The sequence below is a fragment of the Rhineura floridana genome, chromosome 15, assembly GCF_030035675.1.
Source record: "Rhineura floridana isolate rRhiFlo1 chromosome 15, rRhiFlo1.hap2, whole genome shotgun sequence".
NCBI lineage: Eukaryota > Metazoa > Chordata > Lepidosauria > Squamata > Rhineuridae > Rhineura > Rhineura floridana.
The window spans coordinates 27,808,513-27,827,796 of NC_084494.1; the positions used below are offsets into that span (position 1 = coordinate 27,808,513).

A 19,284-nucleotide genomic window follows, 5' to 3' on the forward strand; every position below is an offset into this window, starting at 1 on the left:
GCCCTCCACCTCGCCGTGTGATGCTGAGTGGGGCTGCTGGCATTGGTAAGAGCGTAGCAGCCCAGAGGATTCTCCATGACTGGGCACTGGGTGCAGCCTTCCAGGATTTCCTTTGCCTGCTGGACTTTTCCTTCCGAGAGCTAAGCCTCATCAGGACGCCCCAGAGCCTCGAAGACCTGATCCTCAAAAAGCACGTCCACCTAAACAGGGTTCTTCCTGAGCTGTTGGATCGGCCTGGAGAACTTCTGGTGATTTTAGATGGTCTGGATGAGTTCAGGCACTCTCTGGAGAACAAGAATTCTTGTTTCCAAATGAACCAGCCAGCTCATGTCAAAGATCTGGTGCACTGGCTCCTCTATAGGACATTGCTACCTGAGTCCACCATTGTAGTCACATCCAGGCCTTCTGTCACCCTTCCAGAAGATCTCTTTGATCGCCATGTTGTTATTCTTGGCTTTCAAGAACAGCAGATTAAGGACTACTTCCTCCGGTTCTTCCGGAATCCAGAGCGTGCTACGGCTGTGCTTGGCTACATCTCTGCCCATGAAGGTTTAGCCAGCCTCAGTTTTATTCCTCTCTATTGCTTCATTATTTGCACAGCTCTGGACAAATTCTTCCCACGTGTTGGAGTGAGGGAGGCCTCCCCACCCAGCACCATCACCGAGGTCTACCGCCAGTATTTATGCACCATCCTTCGGCTGCACCGGCGTTCGCTGCAGCAAGCTGGAGGACCAAACTGTGCTCTAGAAAAAGCCAAAGACTTGGTACTGCAGCTTGGCAAGCTTGCCTATGCTGCTCTGCTGAGAGGACAGATTGTGTTCTATGCAGATGAGCTACGCAGTTTCGGCTTTGACCCAGAGAACCTGCCTGGCACTTTCTTGAACCGGATCTTCTTCAAGGAGAAAGATGAGGTCTATGGCTTCTTCCACTTGACCATACAGGAGTTCTTAGCTGCATTGTACTCTGTGGCTATCTTGGACCCCAGTGCTGAACAGCTAACTTCTTGCCTGGATCTTTGGTGGGATGGAAACATTCAAGAATATGGTGAGACCAAGAGACTTCTATCCCTACCAGATGGATCTGCTGTAGAGGGACTTCTTGGCTACACCAAGGAGTTCCTGAGTGGAGGCCAACAGTGGGACAACCTGCAAATGTTTTCCAGGTTCTTCATGGGCCTCTTGAGCTCCAGGATGAAGGGCAAGCTGGAGGGCTTGGTTGGGGGCTTGACAGGGGACCCCCTTGTGCCTTTGGCAGAATGGCTAGGGAAGAAAGTTCAATATGAATGTGACAGGAAGCTGCTCTCCTTGCTGCACTGCCTGGCAGAACTGCACCAGGATGGGGTGACCCAGAACGTAGCTTCCAATCTGGATGAGGTGGATCTGTTCAAGGTGACCTTGAACCCAGCTGATTGCGCTGCTCTGGCCTATGTCTTAGGCTGCTCAGAGCATAAGACGCTACGGAATCTCAACTTAAGTTACAGCAACATGGGCGTGGGAGGATTGAGGCGGCTGCAGGGCCTTCTCCATCGGTGTGAGACTCTGCAGTGAGTATGTTCTTGGCAGTTTTCTAGCCTCAGCTTTGGCCTTATGTGGGAGGGGGAGGCTGCAGGACCCCAGCATCCTATTCCCAGCTGTGCAAATGTGGTGGCATTTAGGTCAGGTCTAGTTAGGATCAGTTTTCCAGCTCAGATGATCCAGATAGGTAGCCAGTGCAAGCCATGTTGGCTGCAGCTCATCAGGCTCTGGCCAATTTGTGTCAATGGCCAGTCTGTCTGTGGTTGGTATTTCTGGATTCTAGACATGATATAGGGCTTAGCAACTGGCAGGAGATTAAACTTCTGGGTCCCTGGAGGCAGCAGGAGTGGAGTGACATCCGCAGTGTCTTTTTGAATGGACTGAGAAAATCAGCATTGTCCTATCCAAATGAATCTCTTATTTTCCAGGTTGCGATACAATTCTCTGGACTGCAAGGCAGCAGTAATAGAAGCTGAAATACTGAAGTCCCCGCAGTGCCAGGTGAAACGACTGCTGTGAGTTGCCAGGCCACCCCACTGGCCCCTACTGACCTGTAGCACGCTGTTTGGCTCACTTGCTCGAGTTATCTGAAGCTCTTTGCTTTTGTATACTGCACCTGCTTTCTCCTTGGGATGGCAACCTATCTTAGATTTCATAGGTTGATCTCGGAAGGATCCTTCCTTTTGCTGGGAGGTTGGATCATGTGACCCTCTGGCCACTTTCAACTCTATATTACATTGCGTTTGAATTGACATTGGACTGTTATTGTAATGCTATATTGATATGTTTTTTTTCTGTGGTGTTGTGTGCCTCTTTGGGTGCATTTGGGTGGAAAAGTGGGATGCAAATTGAATAAACAAACAAACAAATAAATAATGTGATAGCAACGCCTAATCCCCAGATGATCTGTTTTTGCTTCATTCATTCTGATAATTTGGGTTTTCCTGTACAAGAATGCTCAAGGTGTTAGTTTGAAATCCACTATTATCAGGAGTTCTTCCTTGTTTTAAGTTAAACTTTCTTCTCTCTGTTTCTCCTCTCCCTCCCCCCCCGCATTGTTAAGCTTTTGTGGAAACTGCCTGGGTTCTGAGGGGGTGAGAAGCCTATGGGATGCCCTCCAGATCAACAACACTCTTGAAGAGCTCTACCTGGATATCACAGGAATCACGGACAGTGGCCTGGATAATATTGTGGATTCCCTGATGGGCAACACAACTCTTCGGCTCTTGACGTGAGTAACTTTGGTTGATATTTCAGTATAATATTTTTGCAAGCATCTGGGAAAAAACCCAAAAGCCTGGCAGGATAGAGTTTTAGTGGGGCAGGCAACATGGAATCAATGAGACATGGCCGCTTCCTCCCCCCCAAAGATCACACACTCTCACACACTATAATGCAATGCTATGTAGGTAGAACCTGGTGATACAATATGTTAAAAATAAATGATTAATCAATGACCCAGATAATACTTTCATGAACAATTTGAGTCCAGGAAAGACAGCCTGAGCTCGATCACTAAGATCACCCAGAGGAGTGCAGTTAGTTGTCCGCTGTGTTACAGAGCCCCAGCTGGCCGCACCAGAAGTTGGACATTTAGTGTTGCCCATTTCATGCTGCGGAACATTCTTCCAGTGCACATCTGACAGGCACCCTCCCTTTTGACTTTCATGTGTCTCTTGAAGATTTTTTTATACTAACTTGCCTATTTATTTATTTATTGTATTTATATACCACCCCATAGCCGAAGCTCTCTGGGCGGTTTACAATAACCTATGCACTGGTTTGAAATGTTGTTGCGCAGCCAGTTGCTTTCACAATTGTTCTGTATTGCTTTTAAAGGTTTTTTTCCCGTCTGTATACCAGCCTGTTGTTTTGTGAGAGGTTTATCTATTTAATAAACAAATAAAGGAACTTACAGTATTTTTACATACAGGAAATTTGTTGTGTCACATTCCTTGTTAACCTAACAGGTGCTGTAATTGCTATAGCATTTGTTTTCAACGTGTGTATATTATAGAATATGGAAACATGTGTATCTTTTATACACAGACACATACGTATGCACACACAACATATTTTGTGTATGCATATCGTATTTGATTTTCACCTCCTTTATAACTGTACATAAAATAACTATAGTTGAAAAGGGGAGGGCAGATTCCTTGAGCTGAGCTGCAGTGAGGAGGAACAGACGGCCATCAAGGCAGAAATGCGGAGCCTGTGGCCTGCCAGCTCTTTGTTGGACTTCAGCTCCCATCGTTTGGCTGAATGGCCTGTAGCTCAGGGGTAGAGCATCTGCCTTGCGTGCAGAAGGTCTCAGGATCAATCCCCAATGGCATCTCCAGGTAGAGCTGGGAGAGTACCCAAGCTGAAACCCTGGAGAGCCACTGCCAGTCTGATTCAGTATAAGGCAGCTCCCTGTGTCCCCTACCTCTGACCACTGACCATCCCTGGGGGTAATAGGAGTCCCTTCTTCCTGCGCTTCCATAGGCAACACCTTCATGCCATGTTAGAAGCCCAAGCCCAAGCTCCACCCCACAGTATCTGCCAGCACCAACTAGGGAGGCCAAGAGAAAGCTTCCTGCCACGCCCCACTAGAATCTACTCCAGAGATGGCTAACGTGTGCCCTCCCGATGCTCCTGGACTACAACTCCCGTCATCCCTGATCTTTGGCCATTCCATCTGAGGTTCATGGGAACTGGAGGCACGGAGGAGAAGGCTATCAATAGCTACTGTGTTTCTGAATAACCACAGGAAGGGACAGTGCTCTTTCACTCAGGTCTTCCTGGCGGGCTTCTCATGGGCATCTGGTCAGCCAAGGTGAGAACAGGATGCTGGATTATAATGGGCCATGGGCTTATCCAGCAGGGCTCTTCTTGTGTTTTTATGTTCTTATGAGTTCAGCAACCTCTCTAGAGGGTCAATAGTTAGCCTCCCCGACCTGTTCTATGACCTTTTAAAGAAGGCCCAGCCATGACCCTTCCCAGACACCAACACTTTTTAAAATCAGACATGATTTATTTATTTATTTATTACATTTTTATACCGCCCCATAGCCGAAGCTCTCTGGGCAGTTTACAACAATTAAACTGTTGAAACCGTTGTTGTGTAGGCTGGCTAGCCATGACCCAAACTCTGTTTAATATTTATCATCATCATCATATCCATCCATTTATTGCAGTATAATCACTTGCTGCTATACAAATGAAGCCATATATCAAAGAAACAAATCTTATCTATTAATAAAAGTTTCATGAAAAAAAGCATTTAAAAATATCAGATCTTGACCTCAGAAGAAAATAAGGATCTTAATCAGCCTTTGCTATCCTGATGCCCTCTAGAGGTCATCATCCTCAGCTACCACTGAGACAGCATACACACGTAACTAGTAGCCAACATCATCATCATCATCATCATCATCATCATCATCATCATCATTATTATTATTATTAAAAAACCAATATAAAGCTAACCCAAACAGAAAGTAACCCCCCCCCCCACACACACACACAATACATGGATAAGATGGTGGAACAACTCACCTCCTAAAAGAGGCCAAAACGTCAAAAGCCCTCCAAGAACCCTCCAAATAGACAAATGCGTTGGAGAAGAGGAATGTTTTTGCCTGGTGCCTAGTGATGGATAATGATGGTGTCAGGTGTGCCTCTCTGTTGAGAGCATGCCATAAGCGGGTGGCCACCACTGAGAAGGCCTGTTCTCGTGTCACCATCCTCCGTACCTCCCTCGGAGGAGGCACACAAATGAATTTGTTAAACCCCCTTTTACATTCAGTAGACAAGAGGGGTAGCCACATGACGTGGCCGCCCAGAGCTCCTTCTGGAAGGAAGGGTGGGATAGAAATTAAATAAACAAACCCTCCTCACATATTTCTTGAATTTGTGGAGCAGAGGTTTGCGTGTCAACTGAACGCTTTCCTATTACCGTATAAGATCTGCTTGTTTGCATATTATGGGTTGAATCCAGGCTAAGTTAACTGCCCCACTGAAAATCTATGGGGAAAGTTAGTCATGGTTAACTTAAGTTTCAATGGGACCTGATTACTTTAGTATAGACCCAACCCCATGTCTAGCCAACCTTTCCCAGTGTCCTTTACAAGCCTTGTTTACTTTTCTCAGCATCGTGGGGAACCGCCTGAGCAAGGCTGGGAGAGAAGTACTCTCTGAGCTGAGTCACAGGAAACCTGAGCTCAAGATCATAAGCAGTTTCCTCTCCGACATGGGATTGCTACAGGCATATTTGGACTGGGTGGAAGAGATCAAAGCGGACCCAGAACAGATGGAGTCGGTCAAGAACGCTGATGCCTTGCGCTCAGTCCTGGAAGTTTTGGTGGAAACAGACGATCCGGGAGCCAGCCAGGAAGCTCAAGAAAGAGCCCGGCAACTGAAGAAGCAGATCAGTGCCCTCCTGGGGGAGGAGAAAGGAAGAGAAAATGGGACCCCATGATGTCTACTTGGCTTAATTTGACCTGCAAATCGAGGCACCTACTTGGAGGTCAAAAGGCTCCACCTCAGTGGAGAAGTTTATTCCTTAATGTGTCTGAGGGCCCCTCCAGACTGGTGTGCTTTTTGTGGGTATATTCCGCAACATGGCACTGACACAATAATAGTGTAGAAATGGTGGGTTTATGCTGGACCGCCAACACAATGTTCAGCTTTATTTGTTGTTTGGCGACGCTTCCTCAGCATTACTGCATTATTGCCCTCCGGAGGGGCACTCTTGTGCTACAGCCTGACAAAGGTGGGACTGAAAAAAACAACGTCTGGAACATTTGTGGTAGGACAAGTTACAGCATTTCAGCAGGAAGCTACAGGACTTGCACTGATTGGAAACAGAGAAATTGACCACCCCTAAACATTTGCAGGTGCAAATAATGAGAACACATATAACCGCCTGATACTATCATGAGCACAAATCATCACGAATGCACAGTTCATGCCTGGAGGGGCCCTCAGGCGATCCACACTTTCTCCGCATAGAGCGTCCTCAGACTGAGGCCCATCTCCACTACACATTTAAAGCAGTATCATGTCCCTTTAGACCAGCCTTTCCCAACCAGTGTGCCTCCAGATGTTGTTGGACCACAATTCCCATCTGTCCTGACCATTGGCAATGCTGGCTGAGGCTGATGAGAGTTGTGGTCCAACAACATCTGGAGGCACACTGGTTGGGAAAGGCTGCTTTAGACAATCAGAGCTTCTTCCAAAGAATCCTGGGAACTATAGTTCGCTAAGGGTGCTGAGGGTCATTAGGTGACCCCTGTTCCTTCTACAGAGCAACAGTTCCTAGAGTTCCCTGGGAAGAGGGATTGACTGTTAAACCACTCTGAGAATGTGGACTGAAGTCATTACATTTGAACAACACACACATACACACACCAAACAAATATATTACCAGGAGGCACATCAGGCATGATGTAGGAGATCTGTAATCAGGACTGCTGAAAAACGTTTATGCTAAAGCAACTGCTCTAATTTTGATTACGTGACATACTGATCTAAGGCCCCATCTGCACTATGCATTCAAAGCAGTATCATACTGCTTTAAACAATTGTGGCTTCCCCCCAAGAATCGTGGTAAATGTAGTTTGTTAAGGGTGCTGAGAGCTGTTAGGAGACCCTTATTTCCCCCTCAGGGTTACAATTCCCAGAATTCCCTGAGAAGAGGGATTGATTGTTAAATCACATGGTAAACTGTGTCTGGGTAAATCACAGGATTTAAATTTTACTCACTATGTCTGCCCCGATCACTACCGTGCTGAAGAAAACTGTGTACAAACCATCCATTTAAAGCAGGGGTTCCCAAACTCATCCCTCCCCGTGGATCATGTTAAAATTGCTGAGGGTCTTGGCGGGCCACTTAAAGATTTCTCTGCCTCTTGTAGCAATTGTAATGTGCTATGCTAGACGCTGTATGATTTTTAGTTGTATTTTTCTTGATCCTTTCGTTTCCTATGTATTATATTCCATACAATTCAAACTGTAATAAAATACAGTACAATATAAGAAATAAAAGAAGCTATTAAAATAAATTAAAAATCAATATGAATATTTAATGTGATGGATGTGCTGTCTCCTGTCTTCAACTGCAGATCCACAGGCATGTCACTGACTACCTGAACGAAATTCGCGACCACTGATCACAGTTTGGGAATGTCTTATTTAAAGAACATTGAAAGCAGAGCTTGGAAAAGTTACTTTTTTGACTAAAACTCCCATCAGCCCCAGCCAGCATGGCCACTGTATTGGGCTGATGGGAGTTGTAGTTCAAAAAAGTAACTTTTCCAAGCTCTGATTGAAAGTATATAACCACCACCACCCTGTCCCAACCAGTCCTGGGATCCATAATTTAATCCTCACAGAGTTTTAGTTCCCAGAATCCTTAACAAGCAACACTGCCCAAGATTCTGTTGGGGAAGGAAGGAATGTGCTTTTGACATAAATGAATGGCATGCGGTGTGTGTATGCAGCCATGAAGGAAATCTCTCTAATCCAAGGTGAAAAAGAAAAGAAAAAGAACTGTCAGTTTTCCCCAACCCTCCCAAAGGGGGCTCCTAAACCTTTTGTAGCAGTGCTTTTCGGCCACTCTCCCTCACTCATTCACTCCCTCTCCCTCCCTCCCTCCCTCTCTCCCTCCCTCTCTCTCACACACACTCCCAATCCCTGCCTTTTTTATGCTGGGGGAAAAGTCCCTCCAAGCATGAAATCGCAGGAATGGGAGAAAAGGTCAAAGTCAACCTACTAAACTTCAGCTTGTTATGCAGCTTTAAAAGACACAGGAGCCTTGTTTACCAGGGGGGGGGAGTGCGGGGGCTGGCCTATCATCATCATCATCAAACAGGATTTATTAACAGAATAAATTTAATTTTCCATAACTTAGTAATAACTGAAAATACAATCAGTAAATAGGAGGAAGGGAAAAATTATATAGATTTCTGTGCATTTTAAAGGAAAGAAAGGGGGGAAATCACATTTTTATATAAAGATATTTCTCTTTTTCATATTATTTTCTTTTTCCTTTTATAGTAATATATATAAAGAATATGGATAAATATTATCTTGGATCTTGTTCCAAAACATAATAAATAAAGACCACAGTTCTACAAATCTATTTACTCTTTTTTTTCTCTTCTAAGGTATGTTAATTTTATGATTAATATTGTCTCCCAGATTAAACCAATCCAAGATTAACAGAGCTTCATTTTACCCCATACCTATTGTCATTTTTGTTACTATATTATTATTTAGTCTTCATCATCGTAGTAGCATTGGGTTGCCAGGGGTGTAGTCATCCGGGGTTTCAGACACCTTAATTTTGTATCTCCATCATCCTATGAGCAAATCAGCATAAAAGGGGAGTGTATTAGCCACTGAAAAGTCTTCTAACATGCTTCCTTGTCTTTTCCTGCTGATTGGAGAGTGAAGGGAGGTGAGCAGCTAACACTCTCTTTTCATGCTGCTTGGCTCCTGTGTTGTTAGGAGAGAAGATATTAACAAGGATCTCATTCTCAACCTCGCAGCAAAAACAAGGGGGGTAGGGGCGTGGCTGTGACTATCATGAAGGGACCCTGAATTTGCCGTTACAGTACTGTATTCAAGTGTAGGCCCACTGAAATGATGGACCCTAAGTTAATTATGGCTATTAAGTTAAATGGGTCTACTTTGAATAGGGCTAGCACTGAATACCACCCATAGTTAATTGTCATCACTATTAGTATTGTGGTTAATAAGAACTATTACTACTAGCAGTATTACTGTAGCAGTTGATTATCATCATCAGTATTCCTCCCCTCCTGATCTTCAGGCTTCGTTCTTATCTTTTTTTTGCTATTCCTCCAATCACACAGCGTAAGGTGAAGCCCCGCCCCTTCTGCGAGCTTTATAGACCCCTCCCTTCGCTAGGCTCCTCCCAGCACTCCACTTCTTTTTCTTGTTTGTAAACAAAGCCTCTGGGTTCCACCCTCCGGCTGGAGCCGCGCCTATAGCCATCTTCAGGGCTAATGCGCATGCGTTGTGTGCCCCTTCCTCGTGCGACAGTTGCTGCTTTGGCCGCGTGGAAAACAACGGAAAAAGAGCGTGAGAGGGCAAAGCGGATCGCAGGTAAAACACACGGATGTTTCTCTCTCCTGTCCCCACGACTGTGTGCGCCATCTGTAGACTAACGAAGGAAGCTGCGCTAAACCGATTTATATCCCTAAGTGCCCAAGCAGGCTACCTTCTTTAAAAAAAGAAAATCCGCTCCAAAACCCCTTCATTTTATAGGCAGAACTCCTTCCTTTGCCCCAGTGTGAACCCCAGTGTGAACCGAGGTGGGATTCCTCTTTCCTCAGGAAGCCCCTCGGTCAAATCGGATCTGATGTGGGGCACCTTGGTCCAGCGCCCCAGTTGCGAACTCGAATGCAAAATTATAACGAACAACTCTATAGATTACTCTTCTGTATGCAGGCTAAATATACTTCCCCAGGGAATAAGTCCCTGCATAGGATTGCGCTGTAAGGCAGCGGGGGAGTTGGTCAGGTTCCAACTTGCTTGCAAAGCATGTGCTGTGAATTGGGACAGGCTTCCCCTGAGTCCCACATCTGTGGGGGCTGCTTATAAATTCAGATGTTAACAGAAAGAGCCACTGTGCACATGCAAAGATGTTTTCTTTACTGTTGGTTTCTATACTGTTAGCTCTGGATGGTTAAAGATGTTTTTACTATATATGTGTGTTTATATAATATATACAGTATGTGCGTGTGTTTATTTATAGTGCCTCCTAAAAATAATTTGGTGATATCTGAATGTAATCCAAAACATCATAATGAGTTTACATGTGATCCCATCAAACTGAATCCATGAACCTGTATCAAACACATTGAGTTAAGGTGGCGTTTCCCAAACTCTGGTCTGCAGACCACCAGTGGCTCATCAGCTTCCTTCAAGTGGGGTGTTAGTGGATTTGTAGTTGAAGATGGGAGATGGCACATCTGTTGCATTACATATTCATATTGATTTTTAATTGCATTTGTATTGCCTGTTTTATTTTGTGTATGTTTTATTTTACTGTACAGTATCACAATTTTAATTCCATAGAATTCAAATTGTAATACAGTAAAATACAATATATATCAGAAATAAAAGAAGCAATAAAATACAATTAAAATATGCAGCACCTAGCACAGCACATTATAATAGCTATAACAGGCAGAAGAATCATGAAGTGGGTCTGCCAAGACCCTCACCAATTTTCATGTGGTCCTTGCGGGGGGGGGGAGTTTGGGAACCAAATTAAGGTAACATTTCCATCTTTGCCAGATCAAAATGTCTTTGCTCATAGAGCACAAATACAGTAAAAGGTTCTAGTAGTCTTTTACTTTCTGTTTCTCTGTGTGCAGGGAGTCAAACACAATTTCCCTCCTCCGTTGCAAACTGAAATTATATGACTTCATACCGGGTGATTTATCTTCATGTGCAGAGCTATGCTTACAGTGCAATCCTTTGCATGTCTCCTCAGGAGCAAGTTCCATCAAGCTCAGTGGGGGTTCCTTGCAAATAAGTGGGTATGTCATGGCAGCCTTGCTTCTCCTTATAGGAAAAGGAAATGGATTGGCTTCAAGTCGATCTCGACTTATGGCGACCCTATGAATAGGGTTTTCATGGTAAGTGGTATTCAGAGCGGGGTTACCATTGCCTTCCTCTGAGGCTGAGTGGCAGTGACTGGCCCAAGGTCAGGTGGCTAATCTTTTTTTTTTTTTGAGCCAACCTTTGTGAGGGTGCATGCTAGCGGTGGGTGAGACTGAAAGAGCCCCACACATGCACACTCTCATGCACACACAGCTCCCCCAGCTCATCCATGCAAATCTGTCAGGGGTAGTAGTGATTGCCCACTTCCAGCTTATTAGATCGGTCTGAACGTTGGGAGGACAATTTCTCCTCCCAGTCAGGGTCCTGATCTCCACCCACCCCAGCACTCTCTGCTTAAACTTTTTTCATTTGGGGGCCACCACCAAAATTGGTGGGGCTTGTGGGGACATGAAAATGTCATTGAGGTTCCAAATTAGGCTCTGAACTTGGGGGTTAGCCACTTCTGTTTTATACTTTCCTACCTCAGGAGAATTGGGGTGAGGGGAATGGTCATAAAGATCTTCTGAGATAGGACTTTTCTCAGGTAGAACATTGTATTGCTGCCGAAGAAAATAATACCTAGAAAATAATGGGACACTTGTTTTATTCTTTGTTCTGCAGTTTCTTCATTCCAGCTACCAGTGCCAGCATCGCACAGGAGGCCCCCATGGCTCAGAATCAGGAAGCCAATAGCAGCTCTCCTGAGAGGAGACCAGTCCTGGTGTCATCTGGTTCATCCTCCAGTGAGCTCTCCACATCTGGGCCTTCCAATATGCAGCCCTTCTCCCTAGGCCGTGTGTCATCCTCCTCCTCCTCCTCAAGCAATCTCTCCTCCATCACGGTGCCTGTGCGCTTGGATGTCCTCTACTTCCTCCTCAACAGCGCTGCCAAAGGAGCACAGTATGCTCTGCCTCCAACACCCATTCATGGTGGACAGGGGTCTTTCGCCATGTGCCATTGTCCGGCTGCTCATAGCACAGTGAGCTGCTGCCACTCGAGTTGCCACAGCATGCCGAGCAGTGCTGGCATCCAGCCACAGCCGGGCGGAGTCCACCAACAGGGAGCACCTTATGGAGGTTATGGTGGCTGTGGAGGGCTGAATAGCGGAGTCAGAGAGCGTCAAAATGATGGATGCCATTGGACCAGTGTGGCCCAACGAGGTGATGGAAAGAGCTGGTCTGACTGTAGCCCACCCCACTTGGCAGGGGGTTGGAAGAGAACTCAGTCCCCAATGGGCTGGAAGGAGAACCAAAGAGGAGGAGGAGGAGACCATGCTACTGGGGGTAGTTGGCAAGGCAAGCAGCAGAATTTCAGAAGGTCCTGGGGTGACCGGAGGCAAGGCACTGTTGAGTCGAGCTCTTGGAAGTCAGGCTTGCAAGGCTGGAGGAGAGAAGGGTCTCCTTTCAGGTCAAGCACCAGCAATGGTAAAAGGAACCCAGAAGGGAGCCATTGGCAGAATTCCAGGGAAGCCCCCGAAGCAAAAAGGAGTTTGGATGGTGCCGCCGGGAAGGGATGGCAGAAAACTCAAGGAACTGGAGAATCTGCTAGCTTTGTAGGCAAGGCTAAAGATGCTGGACTGGCCAAAACAGCAGCTCAGGAGAGCGGAGAAGACTGGGAGGTGGATTATGAGAGCGGGCAATCGGTTGTCCCTGCTACGGGGAGTGTTCCCTATACTCCCCACCAGAATGACCATTCCAACACTTCCGAAGCAAGTGAAGATTGGGAAAGGGAATGTGCTTCGTCTGCTGATCCTCCCAAACTGAGGCTGTTGACCTCTCCTCTTCCAGAGTCGGCTTCCAAAGACCAGGGAGTAACTGCTGCAGATTGGAGCAAGAACGGCGGGTTTGTCAGATACCTGAAGAACCTTTATACTGACCTGCCGGGGAAGTCCAGCTCTGAAGGCTCCACGGATCTGACCATTGACACCGAAGTGAAGCCATCCGAACCAGAGGAGGAGGAGCAGTCCCTAGAGAATGCCGCTGTCGCGGAATCTAAATCTTGAGAGAGAAGAGCGAAACCACACGATTTGGGTGGGAAGGGGTTGAGAGAAGAGATTGATTGCCAGAAATACAGATCAGCAGCATGGAGAGTCTCTGTATGATGGCAGCCACTGACAGCCCTAATTCAGGTGTTGTTGCAAACTAGAAATTCCATACCTAGGTTGGAGCGCTGGGATGAGTGCCTTAAGGATATCAGTCACCCTCAGAGTTCAAGGACAACTGCAGTAGCAAAGTCTCCTGTACTTACGAAGTCTCTTTCATGATGTAGCAGACTTCTACATTGCACAGGGAGCCTATGCAAGTAGGCCCTGCTTCTCACAGGCTGCATGCACACCACACATTTAAAGCACATGGCTTCCCCCAAAGAATCCTGGTATTTTTTTACCCTTCACGGAACTATATTTTCCAGCACCCTTGACAAACTGCAGTTCCTGGGATTTTTTGGTGGCGGTCTGGTGCTTTTAAATACAAGATGTGTACGCAGCCACACTTGCTCTTGAAACGTGCAGCTTGTCCCTGTGCTTCCCCCACCCCACTCCAGCACACATGGGATTTCCAGTTTGCAGTAACACCTGAATAGGATGGATGTGTTTAGTTGTTCTAAACAATAATAGTTGGGGTGGGTAGGTGCGAGTGGCCAAAGATGCCATTTTTGGTGGCATTCGCCAAACAGTTGTAATATGTGCTCCGTTCCTCTGTCGATGGTGTTCTGTTGTAGTCAATTTGAAAAAGACAACTGTTTGTTTCAGCAAATGGATGGCATGGTTTGCAAGCCACTGAAGACAAAAGAATTTGGATGGATGCCTGTGCAATCCATGGCAGGAATTTTACTGCAGTATTTCCTTTTGACGGGTGTGGGCGTGCATTTGATCTTAACTATAAAGGGTTAAGCTTTTGGTTCTGTTTGTATTTAATATGAGAACAAGTTACATTTTGAAGGCAAGGGGAGAAGCACACACACACAAATCTTCTAAACGTTGGTTGATTCAGTAGTTGATATATGTAGCAGTTATGTTAAAGTGAACTTGGTGTTTTGCAGAAGTTAATTATCATTGTAATATTTTGATAAAGAAATCCAGAACTGAAAGCTCAGAGGGTGAGACTGCATGCAGATAAACCACGTGATGCAGAGATCCTGAGAGTACCATTTCAGACTCTACATGGGGGAATCATGTTTGAATGCTTCTCCATGTTAAAACTGAAAGGAAATTCCTTCCTGTGGAAACTCTCTCATGTGGTGGCCTTTATGTAGGGAGGCTTATTTTATGTGGAAGAAGCATTCAGACATGAAATTTGTTGCCTACACTCTGAAATGGTATCATCCCAGGAGTACTACATTGCACTATTTGTCTGCACGTGTATATCAGCTCTAAGATGATGATGTTTGGTGTAGCTGGCAAATCTAGGTGCATTAACCTAGCAATCTAAAAAACTTGGGTTTATGTTGGGGATTTCTGTAAAGATTTTTTTAAATATCCCTATACTTCTAATGTAGTGAACCTGGCTTGCTTTGAAAGGTCCAAGATAAATACCACTGTGGTGAGTTTGGAATGTATGTTACATCATTTTCAACTTACCTTTTCTGTGGGCTCAGCCTTTTATCCCCTTCAAGCCATGTAGACCAAGATGGTTGTTTGTTTAATTACAAATGTGTAAAATCACATTTTTCTGTAAACTTACTGCAATAAAGATAAAGTTGGCGTCACTTTGTAGCAGTGTGGGCTGTTTTCAGCAAAGCAGCCGCGGCTGTATTTTTCCCCTCCTGAGTGTGCTTGGCCAGAGAGGTCATTTTTTTTTGTTGGAATAAAGATGCAAGAGCATGAACAAAAGATGTGGAGACAACAGAGTAAGGCTGTATGTCATGGATGCATGCTGACTTGGGAGTTGATCCCACTGAATTCGGAGGAATTGCTGAGTATCAAGCAAAGTGTCTATTTGTTTAATCCAGTGCTTTCTCAGGCTGTGTTCTAGGGAACCCAGGAAGATTATCCAAGATACCTCATTCAAGAAGTTTGGGAATGGGGGCCAAGTTCTTCTTTTAAAGGCCCAATGTAGGGGCAGCCACATCCTAGCCCCTCTACAATTCCCCCTGGCAGTGACAGAATTTCATCAAGCCCTGTTGCTCAAAAGGGAGCTTGTTCAGTGTTCATTCATGGTACCTGGTGGTGGCATCTGGACAACGTTATTTCAAAAGGTCTAAAGAAAAAAAGGGTTTGTGGAGGTAGCGTGCAACCCTTGGGCCACCTCCTAAGTAGTAATTTGAACTGTTTTAAACCCAGAGACCCTCATAATGGAATCCGCTGGGTTGTGAAATAGGAGATAGGTCCAATCCATGTCATGGTTCACCCAGATCTGGTCAGGTGAGTTTGCTTTGGAGTCTAAGTAAGATCAATTCCTCCATCCCTTGATGGCTGGTGGCTCAGTGGCAGCAGCTGCTGAGAGCACCTTGAAAGTTTGGACTAAAACCCGGAGCAGATTCCATTGCCCCACTGACATGGAGCCACAAGCCACCTCTGCCATCCCTATTAGAGCGTCAGATGTGGATTGGAGACACTTATTCAGATATCTAGTTAGCTGAAGCTCACTGGGTAACAGTCTTGGCCAATCCTTCATAAGAACATAAGAACCTGCTGGATCAGGCCAGTGGCCCATCTAGTCCAGCATCCTGTTCTCACAGTGGCCAACCAGGTGCCTGGGGGAAGCCCGCAAGCAGGACCCAAGTGCAAGAACACTCTCCCCTCCTGAGGCTTCCGGCAACTGGTTTTCAGAAGCATGCTGCCTCTGACTAGGTTGGCAGAGCACAGCCATCATGGCTAGTAGTGTAACTTGCAGAGTATTTGTGATGATAAATGGACTGGTGGATGAATATATACACCACCCTGAGTTCTTTGGATGGAAGGTGGGATATAAATTAAGATTTTATTTATTTATTAAATTTGTGTCCTGCTCTTCCTCTCAAGGGAACCCAGGGGAACGACCGTCAAAATGTTAAAGCAATACAATTAAAAACAAACATTAAACCAACTGGAGCAATCTAAAACATTTAAAAGCAATCACATACACTCATAGCTGCGCATTTCAAGGTTTTTTTTTTTTTCTGGAGGTAATCCTACCCTTATTCAGTGCTGAAACTTGCAGCTACAGCATCCCTGACAGCTGGCTAGCTGTGGTCAGAGGCAATATGCCTCCCAATACCAGTTGATCAAAACTGTAGGAGGGGAGAGTGCTGTTACGCTCAGGTCCTGACTGGGCTTCCCATAGGCATCTGGTTGGCCACTAGGAGAACAGGATGCTGAACTAGATGGACCATTGGCCTGATCCAGTCGGGCTTTTCTTACATTCTTACCAAGCCTTTGCTTAAATACCCCACACCTCCAGCGTGACAGCTCCTAGACGGGTTTGGGCTGAAACCCGGAGCAGATTCTACTGCCCCACTGACATGGAGCCACCAACTGCTGCTCCTGTCCTGATGCAGTTTGTTCTACTGTGAACCAGCTCTCAGTGTTAGGAAGCTTCTCTTAATGTTCAACCAAAATCTGCTTCCCTATAATTTCCACCCATTGATGTGAACGGAATTAAATTTCTTCCTCATCCCCTATTCTAATCTAGAGTGGCGATGGACTGCAGAGAGACTTGATTTTTTAGTGGGTTGCGTTTGCGGTCCATTGTCAAAACGTTCCAATGAAATATAAATTGCTGGTTCCCCCTTGTGTTTCAGTGCAGCACTGCATCTTAAAACATTTAGATTTTGCTCTTAATATTCGTTTACTTTCAGCATTGATGACGGAGTGTATCAGCCTTGTACTTCATTGATACACGGTCACAAACCTGCTCATATAAAATAATCAATAAAACATCAAAACAGTTAAAATACAGAAATATAAAAATGCAACATAGAAGAAATAACAGTTAAGAAAAAAATTCTCAGCTGATTTTTTGATATACTCTTTCGTCTCCTAACAAATATTCAAGGTGGTTTATAGTGAAAATCAGACACTACAAAATGATTTTCAACATTCAATAAAGCCAAGAGGCAATCTTAGCAAAAAGTAAAAAAGCTATAGCGGTCAGGATACACGGGGTCATTTACAAATGCTTGCTGAAATAAAAGTCAAAATGAAATAACTAGAATGGAATTGTGTATTTTAGTTTATTTGGAAGAGTCGTTCTATTCTATAGATGTTCTCGATGCCCATTTTGCACCCTCAGGCCATGAGGGGCAAACACAAGGACCTACCACCACATTTTCTGATGCATTTAGGAGGTGGTTTGGGGATTGGGGTTAGTACTGTAGGACATCAGCCAATACCTTTCTATTGTGGCAGAGTGAAGGAGACAGATTTAGGTTTAAATTTGAAATCCTTACAAAGGCTGCAATGTAACACTGTCTAGGGAACTTACAGTGGAATCTCCTGCCTTGCAGACATGGAAGTGATGCTCGCCATATCTCAACCTAGCCTACCTCAAATGATGTGATAAGGCTAAGATTGTTTAATTCCACATTTGCCATCCTGAGTGTCATGGAGGGAAGAGGGAAGGGCAGGATTCCACAGGTGGGATGGTTTAGGTGAGACTACTGATGGAGGGAGGGTTCAGTCCCTCCGTTTGCCTGCCCATGCTTCACTTCAAATATCTCTTCCCTCATAACCTGTGAGTTTTGTATAGGCGTAGTGGGGAACCTGTGATCCACCAAATGTTGTTGGGACTCCAATTCCCATCAGCATAGCCAATTGTCAGGGATGATGGGAGATGTAGCCATCTGGAGGGCCATAGGTTCCCAGCCCGATTTAGGGTTTGTACTACAACCTGACCCATTCTTGATACATGGGTTTGCTATAATTGTTTCTTAATTTGTCCCAAATACTGCAGGTTTTTTTGGGCAAAGGATTATGGGTTGTAGCCAACTAAATTATTATTATTATTATTATTATTATTATTATTAGCCAACTAACTTCAACTTAAAGTAGATCCCTTGGTATTAATGGACCTAAGTTAGGTGTTCATGCCCATTCACTTCAGTGGGTTTGCTCTGAAGAGAACTAGTATTGGATACACTCTGTGTGTGTGTGTCAGAAAAGTACCATTTCTAGCCTTTCCCAATCGTTGAGTCCCCCCATGTTGCTGGATTACAGTTCCCATAATTCCTGACCACTGGCCATGTTGACTGGGGTCTACACCAGGTGTGGGGAACTTTTGGTCCTCCAGATATTGCTTAACTACAACTCCCATCATCCCCAGCAAGCTGATGGTCTACCCTGATTGGCAGTGGCTTTCCAGGATTTCAGACAGGACCTATCTGGAGGGGCTGGGTACTGAACCTACCCCCTTCTGCATGCAAAGCAGATGCTCTGCTGCTAAGCTATGACGCCGCCTCTTTTCAAAGAGGACAGTACAGGCTTTCTTGCAGTGTACTTTAAATATCCTTATCCTCCCTGCAAGGATAATTTGGTTATTGCTTCTCCACTCTTACAAACTACAGAACCTTGTCTCTTGCTGCTGTAGAAAGGCTTGCCAACTCTTTAGCCATCCCTCGCTGATATGCCTTTCAACTGTGGCTTGATCACAGCATGGAAATAAAGGCTGTCACCTAGCAATTGTTACAGATCACACTGTTCTTCAAAGCACAGTTACAGGGACCAGGTGAGAAGGTGGCAAACAGCTGTAAAGATTCACTGATTCAACAATGACCTCTTGTGTGTTGGGTTCCGAATGAAAATGGCAGACTTTCTTCACACTACAGGCAAGATTGTGTGTGTGTGTGTGTAGAGCATCTTTGAGGAACCTTTGGCCCTCTAGATGTTGCTGAACTACAACTCCCATCAACCCCAGCAAACATGGCTAGGTATGATGGGAAAAGTAGTTCAGCAATTTATGGAGGGCCAAAAGTTCCCCACACCTGGTTGAAATAATAGCAATTATTTCTAAATGTGCATCTTTCCATATAAATGAGCATATGCAAATCTGTGGCCTCATCTGTCCTCTCTTTTTTGGCGATGCATAAGTGGTTCCCCTCATACCAAACTGGAATCTGGAAATCGATTACCTATGGATAAAATGAAAACCAGGGGAAATTGTAGAGCTGTCATATCTTGGCAGTGCCATAAATTAGGCCAGATTCTGTCTCATGCAAGGATGCAAAAATACAT

The 19,284-nt window shown here is 45.1% G+C and overlaps 1 protein-coding gene across 2 annotated transcripts; it reads left to right on the plus strand.

Moving 5' to 3' along the window:
• Positions 1 to 9,467: 9,467 nt before the first annotated feature.
• LOC133370364 (uncharacterized) lies at positions 9,468 to 14,834 on the plus strand. Of its 2 annotated transcripts, XM_061596576.1 has the most exons (3): positions 9,468 to 9,632; positions 11,107 to 11,173; positions 11,760 to 14,834. In XM_061596576.1, exon 3 carries the CDS (start codon positions 11,806 to 11,808, stop codon positions 13,138 to 13,140), a length of 1,335 nt encoding a protein of 444 aa, XP_061452560.1. In that variant the 5' UTR covers positions 9,468 to 9,632; positions 11,107 to 11,173; positions 11,760 to 11,805; the 3' UTR covers positions 13,141 to 14,834. The 2 variants fall into 2 exon arrangements, with proteins under 2 accessions (XP_061452560.1, XP_061452559.1); XM_061596575.1 differs by lacking the exon at positions 11,107 to 11,173.
• The last annotated feature ends 4,450 nt before the right edge of the window (positions 14,835 to 19,284 follow it).

Excerpts from the sequence above, each read along its gene's own strand:
- LOC133370364 (XM_061596576.1), top strand. The coding sequence starts at position 11,806 with ATGGCTCAGAATCAGGAAGCCAATAGCAGCTCTCCTGAGAGGAGACCA.